This window comes from Oryx dammah, unplaced genomic scaffold (assembly GCF_014754425.2).
Source record: "Oryx dammah isolate SB20612 unplaced genomic scaffold, SCBI_Odam_1.1 HiC_scaffold_26, whole genome shotgun sequence".
NCBI classification, from domain to species: Eukaryota; Metazoa; Chordata; class Mammalia; order Artiodactyla; family Bovidae; genus Oryx; species Oryx dammah.
In genome coordinates this window covers 14062-34905 of record NW_024070210.1, presented here as the reverse complement: position 1 = coordinate 34905, position 20844 = coordinate 14062, and the positions used below count along the sequence as shown (strand labels likewise).

General features: G+C 38.7%; 1 protein-coding gene across 1 annotated transcript in view; it reads left to right on the top strand.

Moving 5' to 3' along the window:
• Positions 1-20810, top strand: part of TERB2 (telomere repeat binding bouquet formation protein 2) — a 36518-nt gene extending 15708 nt beyond the window's left edge. Inside the window, exons 6-7 of the mRNA XM_040227445.1 lie at positions 11017-11105; positions 20668-20810. Coding sequence (XP_040083379.1) covers positions 11017-11105; positions 20668-20810 — 232 coding nt within the window. The remainder of the gene's footprint in view (positions 1-11016; positions 11106-20667) is intronic.
• Positions 20811-20844: the final 34 nt, after the last annotated feature.

Sequence of the window (20844 nt, the reverse complement as noted above, 5' to 3'; positions counted from 1 at the left end):
TCAAAAATACAATATTAAACAAAAACAAAACAAAACAAAACAACAACAAAAAACCAAAGTCACAAAAATTATGAAATATATATATGAAGTTTGCTTTAAAAATAGGGTCTTTTTTTTTTTGCAAGGTAATAGTAGGTTATAAGGAGAAGGAAATGGCAACCCACTCCAGTGTCCTTGCCTGGAGAATCCCAGGGACAGGGGAGCCTGGTGGGCTGCCGTCTATGGGCTCGCACAGCATCAGAAATGACTGAAGCGACTTAGCAGCAGCAGCAGCAGCAGCAACAGTAGGTTATAAAAATGAAAATTAAAAGAGTAATAGGGGACTTAAAAGTAAAAAAATATTTTTTTTAATTTAAAAAATGATAATAGTAAAAATATATCTAGGACTTTCTTTGGAGCCGTTCCAGACTGTGTGGGATCAGTTCATTTTCCGTTAGTTCCATGGTCCAGCTTGTACTTCTCAAGGTCTATAGGCCCCTTCCTATGTAGTCGGTGCTAACTACAGCGTTTTAATCTATTGCATCTGTCACTTCCAAAGTGGTTCCTTCTGTTTATTTTAGCTTCTTCTGTTTGCTGGTCTCTGCAGTGTCTAATTTCTGCCCTGACACAAGGCGGGGCGGTGATGGTCACTCTTTTAAGGCTCACTTGTTCAGTCGTGCTGTGGGGAGGGAGGAACACTGCAAACGAATATCACTGGTGTGTGCTCACACTGCTTCAGTCACACTGGATTTGACCCCGCTCATGGCGTGTGTGCTTTCCCAGTCTACACTGCTCAGGCTCTAGGTTGCTTTGCTGGGAACTGTCTGATGCTGGCCCTGGGTTACATGGCACTCCCCAGGTCTGAGCTGCTAAGGTTGAGGTTCTCAGGCACTCCACAAAGGCGCAGATTTGGTTGGGCCTGTGTTATGTGCCCGTCCCAGTTCCGAGCAGCTCAGGTGACCACGTGCTTGGCGAGCACAGTTGCCGCCAGTTGAAGGCTGCGACTTATCACCTTCCCTGTCCCAGCTGCTTGGTTTTCTGGGTGTACAATGGGCGTGCTTCTCAGGTGTGCTGTGTGTCTCTTCTGGGGAGCTGATCTCTGGCTGTGACCCTCCTGGCAGATGTTGGCCATCCAGAATTCCAAGAAGTCTTGGTTAGCAACAAAGTCTGCTTGCAGTTTGGTATAGGATGCCTCTCTGGGGCCATGATTGCCCCCTTCTGGCTCTGGCTGCCCTCACCTCTCTATATCCGGCAGGGGATGGGCTGGTCCGCAGCCCACTAGCTCTGCTCAGTCCTTTGTTCTGTGAGTGGGCCTGGCGGTGTCTTAGGTTAAGGCTTTTCACAGGGATAGCTATCTCACAGTCTGGGTTACTATCTCAAGCTAGTTCCTTCAGATTGCCCTCGGGGCACTCAGGCCCAGTCCTTACCCAAAGCAATGCAGCCCACGCCTCCCTGTCCAGCCCCCGCTTGCTAGTGGGGGAAGCCAGCGTCTGGGCTGCTGCTCTGCTGGGAGTTGCTGTTAGGCACCGTAATCTGTAGGTTTTAATTAATTATTTATTTTTCCTCCCTGTTATTTTGTTTTGTTTTGTTTTTATTTTGTGGTTTTAATTCTTCCTTAAAAGTCTGTGATCCATTTTTTTCATTTTAGTAAAATACACATAAAACTTACCATTTTAGCCATTGTAAAGTATACAGTTTAGTGATATTATGTTCGTGTTGTGTGCCCATCACCACCATTCATCCCCATAGCTCTATTCATCTTACAAAACTTACAATCTGAAGGCAGAGTATCAAAGAGGTATTTGTACAGCCATGTTCACAGCAGCATTATTGCCAACAGCTAAAACATGGAAGCAACCCAAGCGACTGGCACCAAATGAATAAACAAAATGTGGTATATACATAAACTCCCGGTTATTTTGACCTCTGAGATTCCAAGGCTCGCCACAGACCCACCGGAGACAGTGTTTCCTGGTGTTTGGAAACTTCTTTCTTTTTTAAGACCCCCTTCCTGGGATGGATCTCCATCCCTACCTCTTTTGTCTCTCTTTTTATCTTTTATATTTTGTCCTACCTCCTTTCGAAGACAATGGGCTGCCTTTCTGGGTGCCTGATGTCCTCTGCCAGCGTTCAGAAGTTGTTTTGTGGAATTCACGCTGCATTCAAATGTTCTTTTGATGAATTTGTGGGGGAGAAAGTGGTCTCCCCATCCTATTCCTCCACCATCTTAGGACCGCCTCTGGGAAATAGAAATTAAAAAGTAACTCCCAGTGATTCACTTGACTAGAGAAGATAACAGGTGTGTTTTCTTTTTTTTTTTTTCCTTCAAGAAATGGTTGTCCTGCAAAATGCAGAAGGATAAGGAAAAGACTGATAATATGACTACCAAAACTATTTTAAACTTGTGCCTGGAAATAGAAATATAAACCAAGTTAAAAGAAAAATATATACTTGAAAAAACATTTGACAAAAGCTATTTTCCTTAATATACAAAAGAAAGTGAAAGTGAAGTCACTCAGTCATGTCCGACTCTTTGCGACCCGTGGACTGTAGCCCACCAAGCTCCTCCATCCATGAGATTTTCCAGGCAAGAATACTGGAGTGGGTTGCCATTTCCTTCTCCAGGGGATCTTCCCGACCCAGGGATCAAACCCACGTCTCCCACATTGCAGGCAGACGCTTTAACCTCTGCACCACCAGAGAAGCCCTAATATACAAAGAGAGCTTACAAATCTGGGGGAAATATGTCTAATATTTTCCACTAACAACAAAAGAACAACAAAAATAAAGGTAGATGTCTTTCTTTGTGGAACCACCAGAGGGTGTAATATTGAACACTAAATGGTGAACTAGTTATTGAACACATGCCAAATGAAAAAGACATTTATGAGCTACGCCATTCACAGTATTTCGATTCTCACAACTCTATAAGATAGATAAATAGTATTAGCTTTGTTTTACAATTGAGGAAACAGGTTCAGAGAGTTAAATAATTCACCCTGTGTTATTTAAGTAGTGAAGGTAATTTGAAACCAATTCTAGAGTCCAAACTCTTAATCATTGTGCTGTTTTTCTTTCCCAGCATGTTTCCAAATCTGAAAATGGCATGAATTTTTGCTTATTTTTCTTGTTCTTATTTTATAGTAAATGTAATGCATCGAGTTTGTCAAAATGGAAAATGCTGACAAAAAAAAAGAATAAAGAAAATTTAAATTGTAACCAAACCCACCACTCAGATAACCACCATCAACATTAGCACATTTCTTGCTAGTTTTACACAGACACACACATGAAGTGGGCTTCCCAGGTGGCACTAGTGGTAAAGAATCCACCTGCCAGTGCAGGAGATGTGAGAGGCGTGGGTTCCATCCCGGGGTCGGGAAGGTCCCCGGAGGAGGGCATAGCAGCCCACTCCAGTGTTCTTGCCTGGAGAATCTCACGGACAGAGGAGGCTGGTGGTTGAGAAACCAGACACATGGACACAGAAGTCCATAGGATTGCAAAGAGTTGGACATGACTGAAGTGACTTCCATCTACACATTAAGTAGAGTTGAGGTCAGACAGCAGAGAGTCTGTCTCTTGATTTTCTATTTATTACTGTATGGGCAGTTCCCCATTTTGAAAAACCTTATTTGATATTATGTCTGTAATGTATGCAGGTCAGGAAGCAACAGTTAGAACTGGGCATGGAACAACAGACTGGTTTCAAATAGGAAAAGGAGTACATCAAGGCTGTATATTGTCACCCTGCTTATTTAACTTATATGCAGAGTACATCATGAGAAACGTTGGACTGGAAGAAACACAAGCTGGCATCAAGACTGCCGGGAGAAATATCAGATATGCAGAGGACACCACCCTTATGGCAGAAAGTGAAGAGGAACTAGAAAGCCTCTTGATGAAAGTGAAAGTGGAGAGTGAAACAGTTGGCTTAAAGCTCAACATTCAGAAAAGGAAGATCATGGCATCTGGTCCCATCACTTCATGGGAAATAGATGGGGAAACAGTGGAAACAGTGTCAGACTTTATTTTTTTGGGCTCCAAAATCACTGCAGATGGTGATTGCAGCCATGAAATTAAAAGACACTTACTCCTTGGAAGAAAAGTGATGACCAACCTAGACAGCATATTCAAAAGCAGAGATATTACTTTGCCGACTAAGGTCCGTCTAGTCAAGGCTATGGTTTTTCCAGTGGTTGTGTGTGGATGTGAGAGTTGGATTGTAAAGAAGGCTGAGTGCCGAAGAATTGATGCTTTTGAACTGTGGTGTTGGAGAAGACTCTTGAGAGTCCCCTGGACTGCAAGGAGATCCAACCAGTCCATTCTGAAGGAGATAACCCTGGGATTTCTTTGGAAGGAATGATGCTAAAGCTGAAGCTCCAGTACTTTGGCCACCTCATGCGAAGAGTTGACTCACTGGAAAAGACTGTGATGCTGGGAGGGATTGGGGGCAGGAGAAGGGGACAATCGCGGATGAGATGGCTGGATGGCATCACGGACTCAATGGATATGAGTCTGAGTGAACTCCGGGAGTTGGTGATGGACAGGGAGGCCTGGCATGCTGCGATTCATGGGGTCGCAAAGAGTCGGACATGACTGAGTGACTGAACTGAACTGAATGGCTGTATTGGCATTTAGTCTTATTGTCCGTTTAACCACCTCCCTTTAAATTAAAAAGAATTTATAATTTGCTACTCTTGTAGCACCTTCATAAATATCTTTTTAAAAATAAATATTTCTCCACTTTTTAGGTAATGTTCTTTTCGTTTTTTGGCTGCACCATGTTGCTTCCAGGATCTTTGTTTCTCGACCAGCTACTTGGCAGTGAAAGTGCAGAGTCTTAACCACTGCACAGCCGTGAAATTCCCTAGATGATTTTCTTAATGTAAATTCTCAGATGTGGATTTTATGATATTAATGAAACATGAATGTTTTTAAAGGCCATGATGCCTGTTGCTTCCCATAAAAGTACAAATTTAAAAATCCCAATGTTGTGGGGAGGGGCGTGGGAGGGGGGTTCATGTTTGGGAATGCATGTACACCCATGGTGGATTCATGTCAATGTATGGCAAAACCAATACAGAATTGTAAAGTAAAATAAAAAATAAATTAAAAAAAAATCCCAGCAGTGTTTGTCTCACTGTATCCTCATCAGTATATTAATAAGTCTTATGCTAACTTAATAGATGAAAAATAGGATCTTGGTTTAATTCGTATTTTTTATTAGATTACTAGTAGGTTTGAATCTTTTTTAATTTATTAGCATTTTACATGTGCTTTTCTATGACTTATTTTTACCCTTTCCTCATTTTCTACTGGGAGTCTTACTGTTTTTCTTATCAACTTGTCTGATATCTTTACATAATAGCTATATTATACTTTTTGTCACATTGTCACTTATCCAGTTTGTCACATTGTTTCCTCAGATGTTTATCTGGCTTATATTTTTTGGAGACATAAGTTTTGAATTTTTACATTGTTAAACTAATCATTTTTCTTTTTCTTTTACTGCTTTTATGTCCAGAAAAGTCCTTTCCCATTTAGATATCAAATAGGTTTTTTATTCTGCAGATATTCATTTTTATATGGTATATGTTAACAGTTGAAGATCAACATTTATTTCTGTCTTACAAATAAGTTTCCACCAGTTTTTTTTAAAAGTCATAAACATCTCTGTTTATTGAACACAAACTTGGTGAGCAATGGTTCCAGCAGTTTTTACCCATACCTCAAATAACTGTCACAGAAAATGTAAAATTCACTGTTCTTTCCCCATTTTTTTGACTTCTACCAGTGTTTTAGAGAATAAATCTATCTCCAGCTGATGTGTGATTTCCTTTGTCATATGTTCTTTTTAATATGTCTGGAGATCTGTTTTTAGGCTATGTTTTATTCCATAAATCTGTGGATTTGTTTTGATATTCTTCTAAGTTATATAACTTAAATACAATATTCTTTTAAGCTATTTAACTTCATGTATATTAATACCCAACAAGGCATGTAAATACCAAACTCATTGCTCCCCTTTTAAAAATTTTTTCCTTAGTTCTTCACGCCTACTTATTATTTTCTATTGTCAAATTTTATTTTAAATAGATAATATATTCATATGGTTCCAAATTCAAGATACACAAAAGGGGAAACGATGAAATATACTCTTACCTCTAATGTGGGGTAGCTCCTCTCGGCCACTGCCCTTGCCAACCTAGACAGCATATTGAAAAGCAGAGACATTACTTTGCCAGCAAAGGTCCCTCTAGTCAAGGCTATGATTTTTCCAGTGGTCATGTATGGATGTGAGAGTTGGACTGTAAAGAAAACTGAGTGCAGAAGAATTGATGCTTTTTGACTGTGGAGAAGTTCACAGTTGATGCTTTTGTTGGAGAAGACTCTTGAGAGTCCCTTGGACTGCAAGGAGATCCAACCAGTCCTAAAGGAGATCCTCCATCCTAAAGGAGATCAGTCCTGGGTCTTCATTGGAAGGAATGATGTTGAAGCTGAAACTCCAATACTTTGGCCACCTGATGTGAAGAGCTGACTCATTTGAAAAGACCCTGATGCTGGGAAAGATTGAGGGCAGGAGGAGAAGGGGACAACAGAGGATGAGATGGTTGGATGGCATCACTGACTCGATGGACGTGGGTTTGGGTGGCCTCCAGGAGTTGGTGATGGACAGGGAGGCCTGGTGTGCTGCGGTTCATGGGGTCGCAAAGAGTTAGACACGACTGAGCGACTGAACTGAACTGAACTGATGAAATATACTGGCTTCTAAATAGCCCGTTTCCCTCCCAGAGGCAACCAGTATTATCAGGTTCTTGTATATGTATATACTGGCAAATTCAAGTAAATATTCTTCCTTTTCTTCATAGATAGTAATATTCTATAAACGTTGTTCAGCACCTTTCCTCTTTTTTCTTAATAATTTACTTTTAAAATCATTCCATGTTAATACATAAAGAACGTTTTCATTTTTGTGCTATGTGGTATTTTATTATGGATTTACCATAATTTATTTAACTGTTTTCCTGTTTTCCTGGACTTGAGGTAATTTCTCATTTGCTGTTAAAATCAGTGCTTCAGTGATTGATCAAGTAATGTCATTTTGTATGTGTGCAAGTGTCTGTAGAGTAATTCTTAGAAGGGGATTGTTGAGTCAGGAGTGTATTCAGTTTGTATCCTTGATAGGCCTTGTCAAATTGCCCTCCAAGAGGTTAAACCAAGTTACATTCCAATTGATTTTGTATTTACGTGGTTAGGGTAACCAGACATCCATATTTGCTCGGAACGGTCTTGGTTTTAGCACTGAAAAGCTCATGTCTGAGAAATCCCTCAATCCAGGGTAAACTGGGACAGTCATCATTCTTTTATACTTTCTCTGACACAGTGTGATAACATATTTCTACCTTCACATTAGCTTTTTGCTAATATATATTACCCCTTCCCTCTTCTTCACCTCAGCAGATCCTGGCTTTTCTTTATCTTCCTCTACAGTGCCTGGTAGACACGTGCTACTTTGGAAATATAGACCTTGTTAAGACTTATCCTGTAGTGTGGCATTCCAGATGTGCTATGAGTAAAATAAGGTGAAGACTGTTTGCCAAAGAAATACGTAATTTATATAAAAAAATAAAGTTCATAAATAAAAAATGGGTTTTGCATGCAGAATTTTGTACTATATGTATTCATTCTTTTTTAAAAACATTATTTATTTTTGTCTGCACTGGGCCTTTGGTGCTGTGCACGGGCTTTCTCTAGCTGCAGCGAGTGGCCTTCTCATTGCAGTGGCTTCTCTTGTTGTGGGGCATGGGCTTGGCATGAGGGCTCAGTAGTTTCAGCACAAGGGGCTTAGTTGCCCCATGGCATGTGAAATCTTCCCAGACCAGGGGTCGAATCCATGTCTCCTGCCTTGGCAGGTGCGTTCCTAGCCACTGGACGAAGTCCTGTGTTCATTCTTACTAATATTTTCTTTAACGGCTCCTTGCGTTTTGTTTCATTTTTTAAGAAAGCCTTCTATGAGATTATTATTATTTTGCTATGGTTTTTCTTAATGATATTTTTAAATTTTTAAATTGAAATCTTAGACACATTTTGAATATATCTTGGTGTAAGATGTGAGGTATGGATCTCACCTCCTTTTTTTTCTTCAGATAATTAACTACTTTTGTCTGTTGGTTGAATAATTTATCTCCCCCCTGCCACTGTATTGAAATGCCACCTTTATCCTAGGCTAAATCCCTTTAAGTATTTGGGTCTATTTCTGGACTTTATTACTAATATATTCTATTACATTCTGCTTGTCATATACTAGTACCACTGTTTTAATTATTTATAATATGATTTAATATCTAGAGCTAGTTCCTCCTCCTTACTCTTTTCCAAATTTTCTTAGTTAACTATTCTTACTGGTTTATTTTTCCATCTGAATTTTGATGGAATTTGAACCAGCCTGTTCATATTAAAAATTCCTGTTTTTATTTTTAGTAACATTACAAAAATTATAGGTTAATTTAGGGAGACTTTGACGCTGAATCTTCCTATCTGAGAAAATGGTATATTTTTCCTCACTTGTTCAAGTTTTCTTTTGTGGACCTTAAAAATTTTTTTCCAGGGGACTTCCCTCGTGGTCTAGTGGCTAAAAATCCGTGCTCCCAATGCAGGGGTCCCCAGTTAGATCCCTGGTCAGGGAAGTAGATCCTATATGCTGCAACTAAAGGTACTGCATGCTGCAACTAAGATCTGGTGTAGCCAAATAACTAGATATATATTAAAATATTTTTTCATATTTTCTTCATATAAATCTTATATTTATTTTAAGACTATTCCTAGGTATTTTTTCATTTTATTATAAATTTAATCTTATCTCCTGTTAGATCTTCTAACGTGATTGTTCCTGTGAATTTTAGAATTATTTCTTCTTGAGCACTAAAATCCCTTTGAGAATAATTGATAATTTTCAGTATTCCTATACAAGACAATGCCTTTTTTGTTTTTATTTTTTGATATCTCAGTAAGGTTCCCTAATTTTTCTACAGATAGAATCAGAAACTGCTTGTTATGTTATTCCTAGATTTTTATGAACTTTGTTGCTATAGTGGATTGGATCATTTTTTCCATTTTATTTTCACTAGTCATCACTGATACATAGAAAATTTATTTGAGTATTTGTCTTACATTTACCCACTTGGAATCTTTTAAGATTCTAAAAATATTTCAGTTTTTCCTCTTGGCTTTTCAGGGTACACATTTATATCATTTGTTAATAATGAAAGTTTTTTTTTTTTCCTTTTCGATATATAGCTCTTCTATTTTACTAGCTATCTCTTGCATTTCTTGCTTTTCCCTCCCCCATCTCTTTCTGCTTGGCCCGAAATTTTAAAGCCATAGTAAATAATAACAATGATAATGGGTATCCTTGTTTAGTCCCTGACTTTTCTGGGAACATTGTTTTGCTTTATTTGTAGGACTCTTTCTAAATGAGCTATGGTTTCTCTATTTTCATTTATTTTCTTTTAATTTATTGGCCATGCCTCATGGCATGCAGGATCTTAGTTCCCCAAGCAGAAATCAAACCCATGATCCCTGAAGTGGAAGCACAGAGTCCTAACCATTGAACTGCCAGGGAAGTCTCCAAGCTATAGTTTCTTTTAGATGGACTTTTAAACAAATTGAAAATAAAGTCTTTGTTATCACTCAATATAATTTAAGATTTTTTTAGGAAAATAAATTTAAGGATGACCTCAATGTTTTATTATTGAAGTTTTTATTCTCATACAGTTATATTATCTATGGATTATATATAGTCTAAATATAGTTAATATTGCTATTTGGCAGTTAGAAAATAAGATAGTTTAGTTGAAAACTGCTTAGCACTGTAAAAATTAGAATATAATTAATTGTACTATATAACCACACTCAGAATAATTTAACTTTTTCTCTTTTTAACTCAGAAGTCACTTAGTGTACCTCATGTTCTTTCCCAGACATCATTTTTCGCTTAAAATGTGCAAGTACTAATTAATAGAGCTCCAGTTATTTGAACACAATAGCAGTAAATGTTACGATTATTTAAAATGGAGCCTTTTCTTTTAGAGTATTTAAAATTACATGTGTATTTATGTATTTTATCTAATTATAAAGTATTATTGAATTATTATGCTTTCAAGAATATTGGGGAAAAGACCAGGTCTCTATTACTCAATAAATACTTGTTTTTTGGAGTAGTCAAGAAAACCAAAAATATCTGGTCAGTTCAGTTCAGTCACTCAGTCATGTCTGACTCTTTGCAATCCCATGGACTGCAGCATGCCAGGCCTCCCTATCCATCACCAGCTCCCAGAGTTTACTCAAACTCTTGTCCATTGAGTCGGTGATGCCATCCAACCATCTCATCCTCTGTTGTCCCCTTCTCCTCCCTCCTTCAATCTTTCCCAGCATCAGGGTTTTTTCCAAATGAGTCAGTTGTTCGCTTCAGGTGGCCAAAGTATTGGAGTTTCAGCTTCAGCATCAGTCCTTCCAATGAACATTCAGGATTTATTTCCTTTAGGATGGACTGGTTGGATCTCCTTGCTATCCAAGGAACTGAAAAGAATGTTCTCCAGCACCACAGTTCAAAGGTATCAATTCTTTGGTGCTCAGCTTTCTTTACAGTCCAACTCTCACATCCATACATGACTACTGGATAAACCATAGCTTTGACTAGCTGGACCTTTGTTGGCAAAGTAATGTCTCTGCTTTTGAATATGCTGTCTAGGTTGGTCATAACTTCCAAGGAGCAAGCATCTTTTAATTTTATGGCTGCAGTCACCATCTGCAGTGATTTTTGAGCCCCCCAAAATAAAGTCTGTCACTGTTTCCACTGTTTCCCCGTCTGTTTGGAAGCACAGAAGAAGTTCATAGTTAATGTTTTCACCTAATAAGACTGAAGTCTTATCACAGAGCTATACATTGCTATACATATTGCCTGGAATAATTTCTAATTTGTATAACAAGTCCAAAAAACAAATATAAATATGACTTTTTATATGTTTCATTTTATAGCACAGAAAAGCATTTTATAAGGACTCCAGTTGTAGAAAAGCAGATGTACTTTCCTCTTCAGCACTATCCAGTGAACAACATGGTAACAGGTAATTTAAAATAAAATTTAGGGTCAACTCAAGTAGGGAAGAAACAAGGGAATATGTAGTACAAAGTATAACTCCCCTGCCATACACGCTAATAGGAGACCTCATTCACACATTAAAAAAATTAATCTGCAGAACTGACCCCAGATAGGCCCTGTATTTCCTGTGTTAAAATGCTGGTCTGTTAGTAAGGTGGAAACACATCCGTGTTTACATAAGAAAGTTCCAGTTTATGCCTGTTGTCCTGGCGTCAACTTTTGCTCTTAAGTGTCCCAATTTGGAAGATTAATTGTATAAAATGTTAGCATTAGTTGCTCAGTCATGCCCAACTCTTTGCAGCCCCCTGGACTGTAGGCCCCCAGTTTTGTTTGTGCATGGAATTCTCCAGTCAAGAATACTGGAGTGGGTAGCCATTCCTTTCTCCAGGGGATCTTCCCGACTCATGGATCAGGTCTCCTGCATAGTAGGCAGATTCTTACCATCTGAGCCACCGGAGAAGCTGGATAAATTGCTTGAACAACCCTAATTATATAGTTTCCTTTGAGAATCTGATGAAACATGTCTCTTCCCCTAAGCATACATACATACAAACATAACACGTAAACTTTACATATAATTTAAAGAGGCTCAACATGTGCCCAGAAGCCCTTTCATGGGTCACCCAGATGTTGAAAGACTCCATATTTAGATTTTCTAGTGCCTAGCATAAATAGAATACAGTTAATTCAGGCTGACATTGAGAGGGTGCAAACAAAGGAACTAGTTGAAAAGTGCCCGTTGAAATTTGAATAGTGCTAAGGGAGGCAAAGTAGGAAATATTACTTGAATAATTTGATGTGGGTAGTATTTAGTAGGGTCATTGTTAATTTTAAAAATAGAGGATTAAAAAAATTGTTTTTAAAACACTACAATTAAAATGTGTGGACTTTTGGATGTTTCATTATGAAATCATTTGTATATTTATTGTTTTATCTTTTTTAGCAGTGTCATAATTACCTCTCGCAACTAGTTTACAAATTCCTAAATGTCTTCTATCATATTACTGTTCCTCTAACTAAGTTTATCTATCCACTTGTTTTATTAGTTTTTTCCTTCTATTCATTTGAGTCATATAAATGGCCTTCAGAAAAGCAATTAAGAACTTTGAATGTGTAGTTTGGGGCTGAGTGTTGGAGATATCAAAGAAAACTTCTATTCCAACTATGATAGTAGAAAAGTCAGTTCTGGAACTCTTAGGAGCAATTGTTGACTGCAAAGGACAGTGAACTAAGAAGATGTACAGTTGCCCTTTGGATAGCAAGTGTTTGAACTTCCAGGGTCCACTTATATGAGGGTTTTTAAAATAATAAATGCTACAGTTCTACGTAATCTGCAGCTGGTTGAGTTTGCAGATGTAGGACCACAGATAAAGAGGAACATTGAATCTCCAGGGCTATACATTGTAAGTGGAGTTTTGACTGCTGAAAGAGTTGGCACCCTTAACCCCCACATTATTTGGAGGGTCAACTGTATTTAAGTACTACGATTGGGAGTAGCTGGTTGCTGCCTAGATTTTCCCTAGATCTAAATATTCAGATAAGATGTAGATACCTTAAACATGGATGGTTATGGTATAGTATTGGTATTGATTTTGCTTCAGGCAGCTCCATCACCACATACTAAATGTCTTTTGCTCATTTGGATTTACTGACTGTTTGATAACATAAAGACCAATAATAAATATTAAAATCAGCCATACAGTAAAGACAAATGCTTAGATTTGGACAAGTAACAATGCTGTTGTATATCTCATCGCCATCTTACTATTTAAAAAGACATGGCAGTGTCATATAAAACAAACTAAAAAAGAACTATAGGGATATCTCTGGTGGACCAGTGGTTAAGACTCAGTGCTTCCAATACAAGGGGCCTGGGTTTGATCCCTGGCTTCCCAGGTGGCGCTAGTGGTAAAGAACCCACCTGCCAGTGCAGGAGATGTAAGAGACTTGGGATTGATCCCTCAGCCAGGAAGATCTCCTGGAGGAGGAAATGGCAGCCCACACTAGCATTCTCGCCTAGAGAATCCCACGGACAGAGGAGCCTGGAGGGTTACAGTCCACAGGGTCACAGAGAGTCAGATGCAATTTAGCACACAGGCAGAGAGCTAGATCCCATGCGCCACCACTAAGATCCAGTGGAGCCAAATAAAATTACTAAAAACTGTAAAAAAAATCATTAGTCATCTTTATAATTTTAACCTGTGGTAAGCTGGTATTGATTTTATTGGTAGAACTAAAATCTTCTAATTTTTTAATTTGTGAAGTTTAATAATTATTTTTTTCTTTCTAATACTGCATTAAATTTAAAAATAGTACTTTCTTGAAAGAAAGTTTTATTTAAAAAATAGTTGTCTTTAATTTTGACATAAAGTGACAGTCTTTTCTTTTTTATCATGCCCATTTGCCTGTACAGGAAGAAATAACTTCCTGTTGAGAAAATCAGCATGTGTTAATTGAAAATATAGGGCAGTGGTAATCTAATTGAAAATGTAGGGCAGCAGTATTCTAATTTAGGCAGCATTATCAACATTTGTGACTATAACTTTACTGTCTCTTCCTCAAAATGGGTTGAGTTGAACTCAGTGAATGTTAAATATCTTAAATCTAATTAGATGTCTGGTTTTAGAAAATACAAGTTGGAGCTATACCCTAGAACAGGGTTTCTCAGTCCTGGAACTGTCATATATGGCATTTTCAGTTCAGTTTAGTCACTCAGTCGTGTCCGACTCTTTGCAACCACATGGACTGCAGCACGCCAGGCTTCCCTGTCCATCACCAACTTCTGGGGCCTACTCAAACTTGTGTCCATTGAGTCAGTGATGCCATCCAACCATCTCATCCTCTGTCATCCCCTTCTCCCCCTGCCTTCAATCTTTCCCAGCATCAGGGTCTTTTCAAATCAGTCAGTTCTTTGCATCAGGTGGCCAAAATATTGGAGTTTCAGCTTTAGCATCAGTCTTTCCAGTGAATATTCATGATTGATTTCCTTTAGGATGGACTGGTTGGATCTTCTTGCTGTCCAAGGGACTCTCAAGAGTCTTTTCCAACACCACAGTTCAAAAGCTTCAGTTCTTTGGTGCTCAGCTTTCTTTATAGTCCAGCTCTCACATCCATACATAACTACTGGAAAAACCATAGTTTGAAATTGACGGACCTTTGTTGGCATTTTAGGCTAGATGATTTTTTGTTGTGGAGAGCAACCCTGACCAGTGCCCATTAGATGCCAGTAGCCCCCCATCCAGAAACATGCCCCTCTCCACCACATGACCCCCATGTTGTGACAACCAGATGTATATCCAGGTGTTACAAGTGTCCCATAAAATATCAAAGTTTTTTTGGTCTGTTTTTTGTTTATTTTTTTGCTTTTGACTGGAATTAAGTTCTCTCAGTCTGCTGTCACTGGTTATAACCATAATAAAAAATTCTGATTAACAGCTCCATATGTGGCTTCCCAGTGGCTCAGCGGTAAAGAATCTGCCTGCAGTGCAGGAGATGTAAGAGACACCAGTGTGACCTCAGGGTCAGGAATCCCCCGAAGGAGCGCATGGCAACCCACTCCAGTATTCATGGTGGAGAAAGCCTATGGACAGAGGAGCCTGGAGGACTATGGTCCACGGGGTTGTAGAATCAGGCATGACTGAAGCAACTGAGCACATATAGTTAATAAAAAGGAAAAGAATAAGTCAGAGTGATAAATTTCTTGCAGGCAAAAAATCTCAAGCCTAGACTCCCTTGTATTAAAGTGTGAAGTCTTAACTCCTGAACCACCAGGGAAGTCCCCAAACCAAAAAGTTCTGATAATTAAAAGTTTGGGAACTTATAAGAGATACTTTATTAGTTATATTTTCAGTTCTGTTCAGTTCAGTCTCTCAGTCATGTCCAACTCTTTGTGACCCCCATGGACTGCAGCGTGCCAGGCCTCCCTGTCCATCACCAACTCCCGGAGTTTACTCAAACTCATGTCCATTGAGTTGATGATGCCATCGAACCATCTCATCCTCTGTTGTCCCTTTCTCCTCTCACCTTTAACCTTTCCCAGCATCAGGGTCTTTTCAGATGAGTCAACTCTTCTCATCAGGTGGCCAAAGTATTGGAGTTTCAGCTTCAACATTAGTCCTTCCAATGAACATTCAGGACTTATCTCCTTTAGGATGGACTGGTTGGATCTCATTGCAGTCCAAAGGACTCTCAAGAGTCTTCTCCAACACCACAGTTCAAAAGCATCAATTCTTTGGCGCTCAGCCTTCTTCACAGTCCAAATCTCACATCCATACGTGACTACTGGAAAAACCATAGCATTGACTAAACAGACCTTTATTGGAAAAGTAATGTCTCTGCTTTTGAATATGCTGTCTATGTTGGTCATAACTTTTCTTCCAAGAAGTAAACATCTTTTTGTTTCATGGCTGAAGTCACTGTCTGCAGTGATTTTGGAGCCCCCCAAAATAAAGTCTGCCACTGTTTCCACTGTTTCTCCATCTATTTGCCATGAAGTGATGGGACCAGATGCCATGATCTTTATTTTCTGAATGTTGAGTTTCAAGCCAACTTTTTCACTCTCCCCTTTCACTTTTATCAAGAGGATCTTTAGTTCTTCTTTGCTTCCTGCCATAAGGGTGGAGTCGTCTGTATATCTGAGGTTATTGATATTTGTTGCAGCAGTCTTAATTCCAGCGTGTGCTTCATCCAGCCCAGTGTTTTTAATGATATACTCTGCATTTAAGTTAAATAAGCATGGTGCCAGTATACAGCCTTGATGTACTCCTTTTTCTATTTAGAACCAGTCTGTTGTTCCATGGCCAGTTCTAACTGTTGCTTCCTGACCTGCATACAGATTTCTCAAGAGGCAGGTCAGGTGGTCTGGTATTCCCATCTCTTCCAGAATTTTCCAGTTTGTTATGATCCACACAGTCAAAGGGTTTGACATAGTCAATAAAGCAGAAATAGATGTTTTTCTGGAACTGTCTTGCTTTTTCAATGATCCAGCGGATGTTGGCAATTTGATCTCCGGTTCCTCTGCCTTTTCTAAAACCAGCTTGAACATCTGGATGTTTACGGGTCACGTACTGTTGGAGCCTGGCTTGGAGAGTTTTGAGCATTACTTTACATAGCGTGTGAGATGAGTGCAATTGTGCGGTAGTTTGAGCATTCTTTGGCATTGCCTTTCTTTGGGATTGGAATGAAAACTGACCTTTTCCAGTCCTGTGACCACTGCTGAGTTTTCCAAATTTGCTGGCATATTGAGTGCAGCACTTTCACAGCATCATCTTCCAAGATGTGAAATAGCTCAACTGGAATTCCATCACCTCCACTAGCTTTGTTCGTAGTGATGCTTTCTAAGGCCCACTTGACTTCACATTCCAGGATGTCTGGCTCTAGGTGAGTGATCACACCATTGTGATTATCTTGGTCATGAAGCTCTTTTTTGTACAGTTTTTCTGTGTATTCTTGGCTCCTCTTCTTAATATCTTCTGCTTCTGTTAGGTCCATACCATTTCTGTCCTTTATTGAGCCCATCTTTGCATGAAATGTTCCCTTGGTATCTCTAATTTTCTTGAAGAGATCTCTAGTCTTTCCCATTCTGTTGTTTTCCTCTATTTCTTTGAATTGATTGCAGAGGAAGGCTTTCTTATCTCTTCTTGCTATTCTTTGGAACTCTGCATTCAGATGCTTATATCTTTCCTTTTCTCCTTTGCTTTTTGATTCTCTTCTTTTCACAGCTATTTGTAAGGCCTCCCCAGACAGCCATTTTGCTTTTTTGCATTTCTTTTCCATGGGGATGGTCTTGATCCCTGTCTCCTGTACAATGTCACGAACCTCCGTCCATAGTTCATCAGGCACTCTGTCTATCAGATCTAGGCCCTTAAATCTATTTCTCACTTCCACTGTATAATCATAAGGGATTTGATTTAGGTCATAGCTGAATGGTCTAGCAGTTTTCCCTACTTTCTTCAATTTAAGTCTGAATTTGGCAATAAAGAGTTCAAGATCTGAACCACAGTCAGCTCCCAGTCTTGTTTTTGCTGGCTGTATAGTGCTTCTCCATCTGTGGCTGCAAAGAATATAATCAACCTGATTTTGGTGTTGACTGTCTGGTGGTGTCCATGTGTAGAGTCTTCTCTTGTGTTGTTGGAAGAGGGTGTTTGCTATGACCAGTGCATTCTCTTGGGAGAACTCTATTAGCCTCTGCTGTGCTTCATTCTGTACTTCAAGGCCAAATTTGCCTGTTACTCCAGGTGTTTCTTGACTTCCTACTTTTGCATTCCAGTGCCCTGTAATGAAAGAACATCTTTTTTAGGTGTTCATTCTGCAAGGTCTTGTAGGTCTTCATAGAACCGTTCAACTTCAGCTTCTTCAGCATTACTGGTCGGGGCATATACTTGGATTACTGTGATATTCCAAGGTTTGCCTTGGAGACGAACAGAGATCATTCTGTCATTTTTGAGATTGTATCCAAGTACTGCTTTTTGGACTCTTATTTACTCTGATGGCTACTCCATTTCTTCTAAGGGATTCTTGCCCACAATAGTAGACATAATGGTCATCTGAGTTAAATTCATCCATTCCAGTCCATTTTATATTGCTGATTCCTAAAATGTCGACATTCACTCTTGCCATCTCCTGTTTGATCACTTCCAATTGGCCTTGATTCATGGACCTAACATCCCAGGTTCCTATGCAATATTGCTCTTTACAGCATTGGACTTTGCTTCCATCACCAGTCACATCTATAACTGGGTATTGTTTTTGCTTTTACTCCATCTCTTCATTCTTTCTGGAGTTATTTCTCCACTGATTTCCAGTAGCATGTTGGGCACCTACTGACCTGGGGAGTCCATCTTTCAATGTCCTGTCATTTTGCCTTTTCATACTGTTCATGGGGTTCTCAAGGCAAGAATGCTGAAGTGGTTTGCCATTCCCTTCTCCAGTTATATATTGCTATGTAACAAATTGCTTTGAAACTTAGCAGCTTAAGACAGTGAACACTTATTATTTTATAGTTTCTGAGGACCAGGAATCCAGGAGCATCTTAGTTGGATGGTGGTAGTTTAGTTGCTAAGTTGTGTCCAACTCTTGTGACCCCATGGGCTGTAGCCTGCCATGCTCCTCTGTCCATGGGATTTCCCAGGCAAGCATACTGGAGTGGGTTGCTGTTTCCTTCTCTAGGGGATCTTCTCGACCCAGGAATAGAACCCAGGTGTCTTGAATTGCAGGCAGATTTTTTACTGAGTGAGCTACGAGGGAAGCCTTAGTTGGATACTTATGTCTAATAATCTCTAGTAAGGTTGCAGTCAGTTTGTCAGCTAGTTTGCAGTCATTTTAGGGACAGAAAAATCCATTTCAAAGCTTATGCATATGGTTGTTGGCAGGCTTTGGGTTGTTGTTGGGTTTTGGCAAAAGGCTTAGATCTCACAAGTGGACTTCCATAAGGGCTGTTCACAACGTGGTAGCTTGCTTTCCTCAGAATGAGAAATGCAATGTGAGAAAGAGTGTGTTGAAGACAGAAGCCAGTGTCTTTTCTATATCCTATTCTCAGAAGGGACATATCATTACTTCTGCCAAGTGCTGTCAGTCATACAGAACAATCCAATTACAAAGTGGGAGGAGCCTACACAAATTTATGAATACCAGGAGATAGGGATCATTCAGGGCTATTTGAGGGGCTGGCTACCACAGACTCATATAGAATTGTCCACCAAGAATGTCTTTCTCAGGAACTCTCTTTTCTTCTCAATTATTTTGGGTTACATTTTACAAAACATGAGCTAGTTCCTACCCCAAACGGTTGCTTTGGGAATGAATACCTGACTTGTGCTGGACCAATCAGTTCTTTGGATTTCTAGACATGGAGCACAGCAAGTCATGTCGTTCTTACTCAAGTGACCATAGCTCTAGGATATAAAACTTGAGAGCTATTGGTGGCCATATTTTCTACCCTGTAAAGAAAGTCAGCTTGTGTTGAGAAGAAAATTAATCTAAATTAATATGTATAGGAAAAAACTGGAGATGAGTGAGATGGCCGTGAGAGCTAGTTATTTCTGAGGCTTAGCAATATGTATGCCTTCCTCATAGTTTGGTTGATACAGCAGTGTCTTTCCAGTACACTCGCCTTCAGCTAGTTTATTTTTTCTTAATCTTTTAAAATGGATTTTTATTGGAGTATAGTCATTTTACAATGTTGTTTTCGTTTCTGCTGTACAGCAAAGTGAATCAACTGTGTGTATATGTGTATCTCCACTTCTTCGGATTTCCTTCCAGTTAGGTCACCACAGAACGCTGAGTAGAGTTTTCTGTGCTATGTGTGCAGTAGGTTCTCATTAGTTTCTGTCTAAGCTGGTTTAAATTGGGTGTCTGTCAATTTCAGCCTGAAGTCCTAACTACTTCAAAACTGCTACAATAATCCAGTTTTAAATCGTAAATGTCCTATCCTTCTTTAAATTGCAGGAATAATTTTCATAATATAGTAAATATTTAAAAAATTTCTATCCTCCCTCATATCTTTAGAAACTTCACATAGTATGTATGTGCAGTTAATTAAATGTTAATATTTTAATGCACTACTTTATTTTACACAGCAATCTAGCCATTAGGCTAGGACCATGAACAATATGGAGTATAGTAATAGTGCTTTAAGAGATATTCTAAAGTAAATGGTTATGTTTAAAATATCTTTAAAGATTCTAATGAGTTTTATTGGCCTCATAGTTAATTTATTAACTGAATTTTTTATCTGTTATTATAAACAAACTGTATAGATATACTATTGATGGTGGTGGTCTAAATTCAGTCATCTCTGAGCTTTAGCAGAATTTTTTTTTCATATGGTATTTACTTTTAAATTAGGTTTCAATAGTAGTATAAACCACAAACATTTATATTACACATAAAACATTATCACTCAGATAAGCAACTGCTATCAAGGTAATATTACTCAAAATCATTGAGTCTGTAAGCTCTTTCCATTCAGGTTTTCTTTTTGATTCTTAAATCTATTTCAGATTATTAATGACATTGGAATTAGTCATACCTACAACCTTTGTTGACTAAGTTGTGATATCAGTTTTCCTCTTAATTTTTTATTAAAGACTGTTATCTCAGTGTTAGCAATGCAGGACGGTGTTGCTTGCCCTACTAGGGAAGATGAACTAGCTGTTTGTGTTAGTAGCTAGCTGGATAGGGAGTTCTAAATGATTACATTCTAAGCCAGACACACGTCCCAGTTATTTTGGTCTAGGTACTTTTAAGTTCCAGCCCTAACCGGTACATTACATTCTCTGTAGTCAAAGTGGCTAATGAAGTATCTGGTGTTTTAAAAAGAGTATAAGGCTAGCGTTAGTGGCGAAGAGGGGAGGAAGGTGTTCCCCGATAGTTAACGTGTTTTATGGAGAATATTCTCACTGGTATTTCTTCTTTTTACTTCTTTTCTGAAAACATTCTTTGGAAATCTTAGCTCTGATAAATCAAAGACCTTGAAAAGGAGATAGTATGATAGAATTTCCAATATATATATATATTCTATTCTGTAGGTTATATATCAATTGATGCCATGAAGAAATTTCTTGGGGAGCTACATGACTTCATTCCTGGAAGTTCAGGTTATTTGGCATACCATGTTCAAAATGAAATTAACATGTCTGCAATAAAAAACAAATTAAAGAATAAGTATTAAGTTAAATATTGTCCTTCTATCTGGGCATTTATTT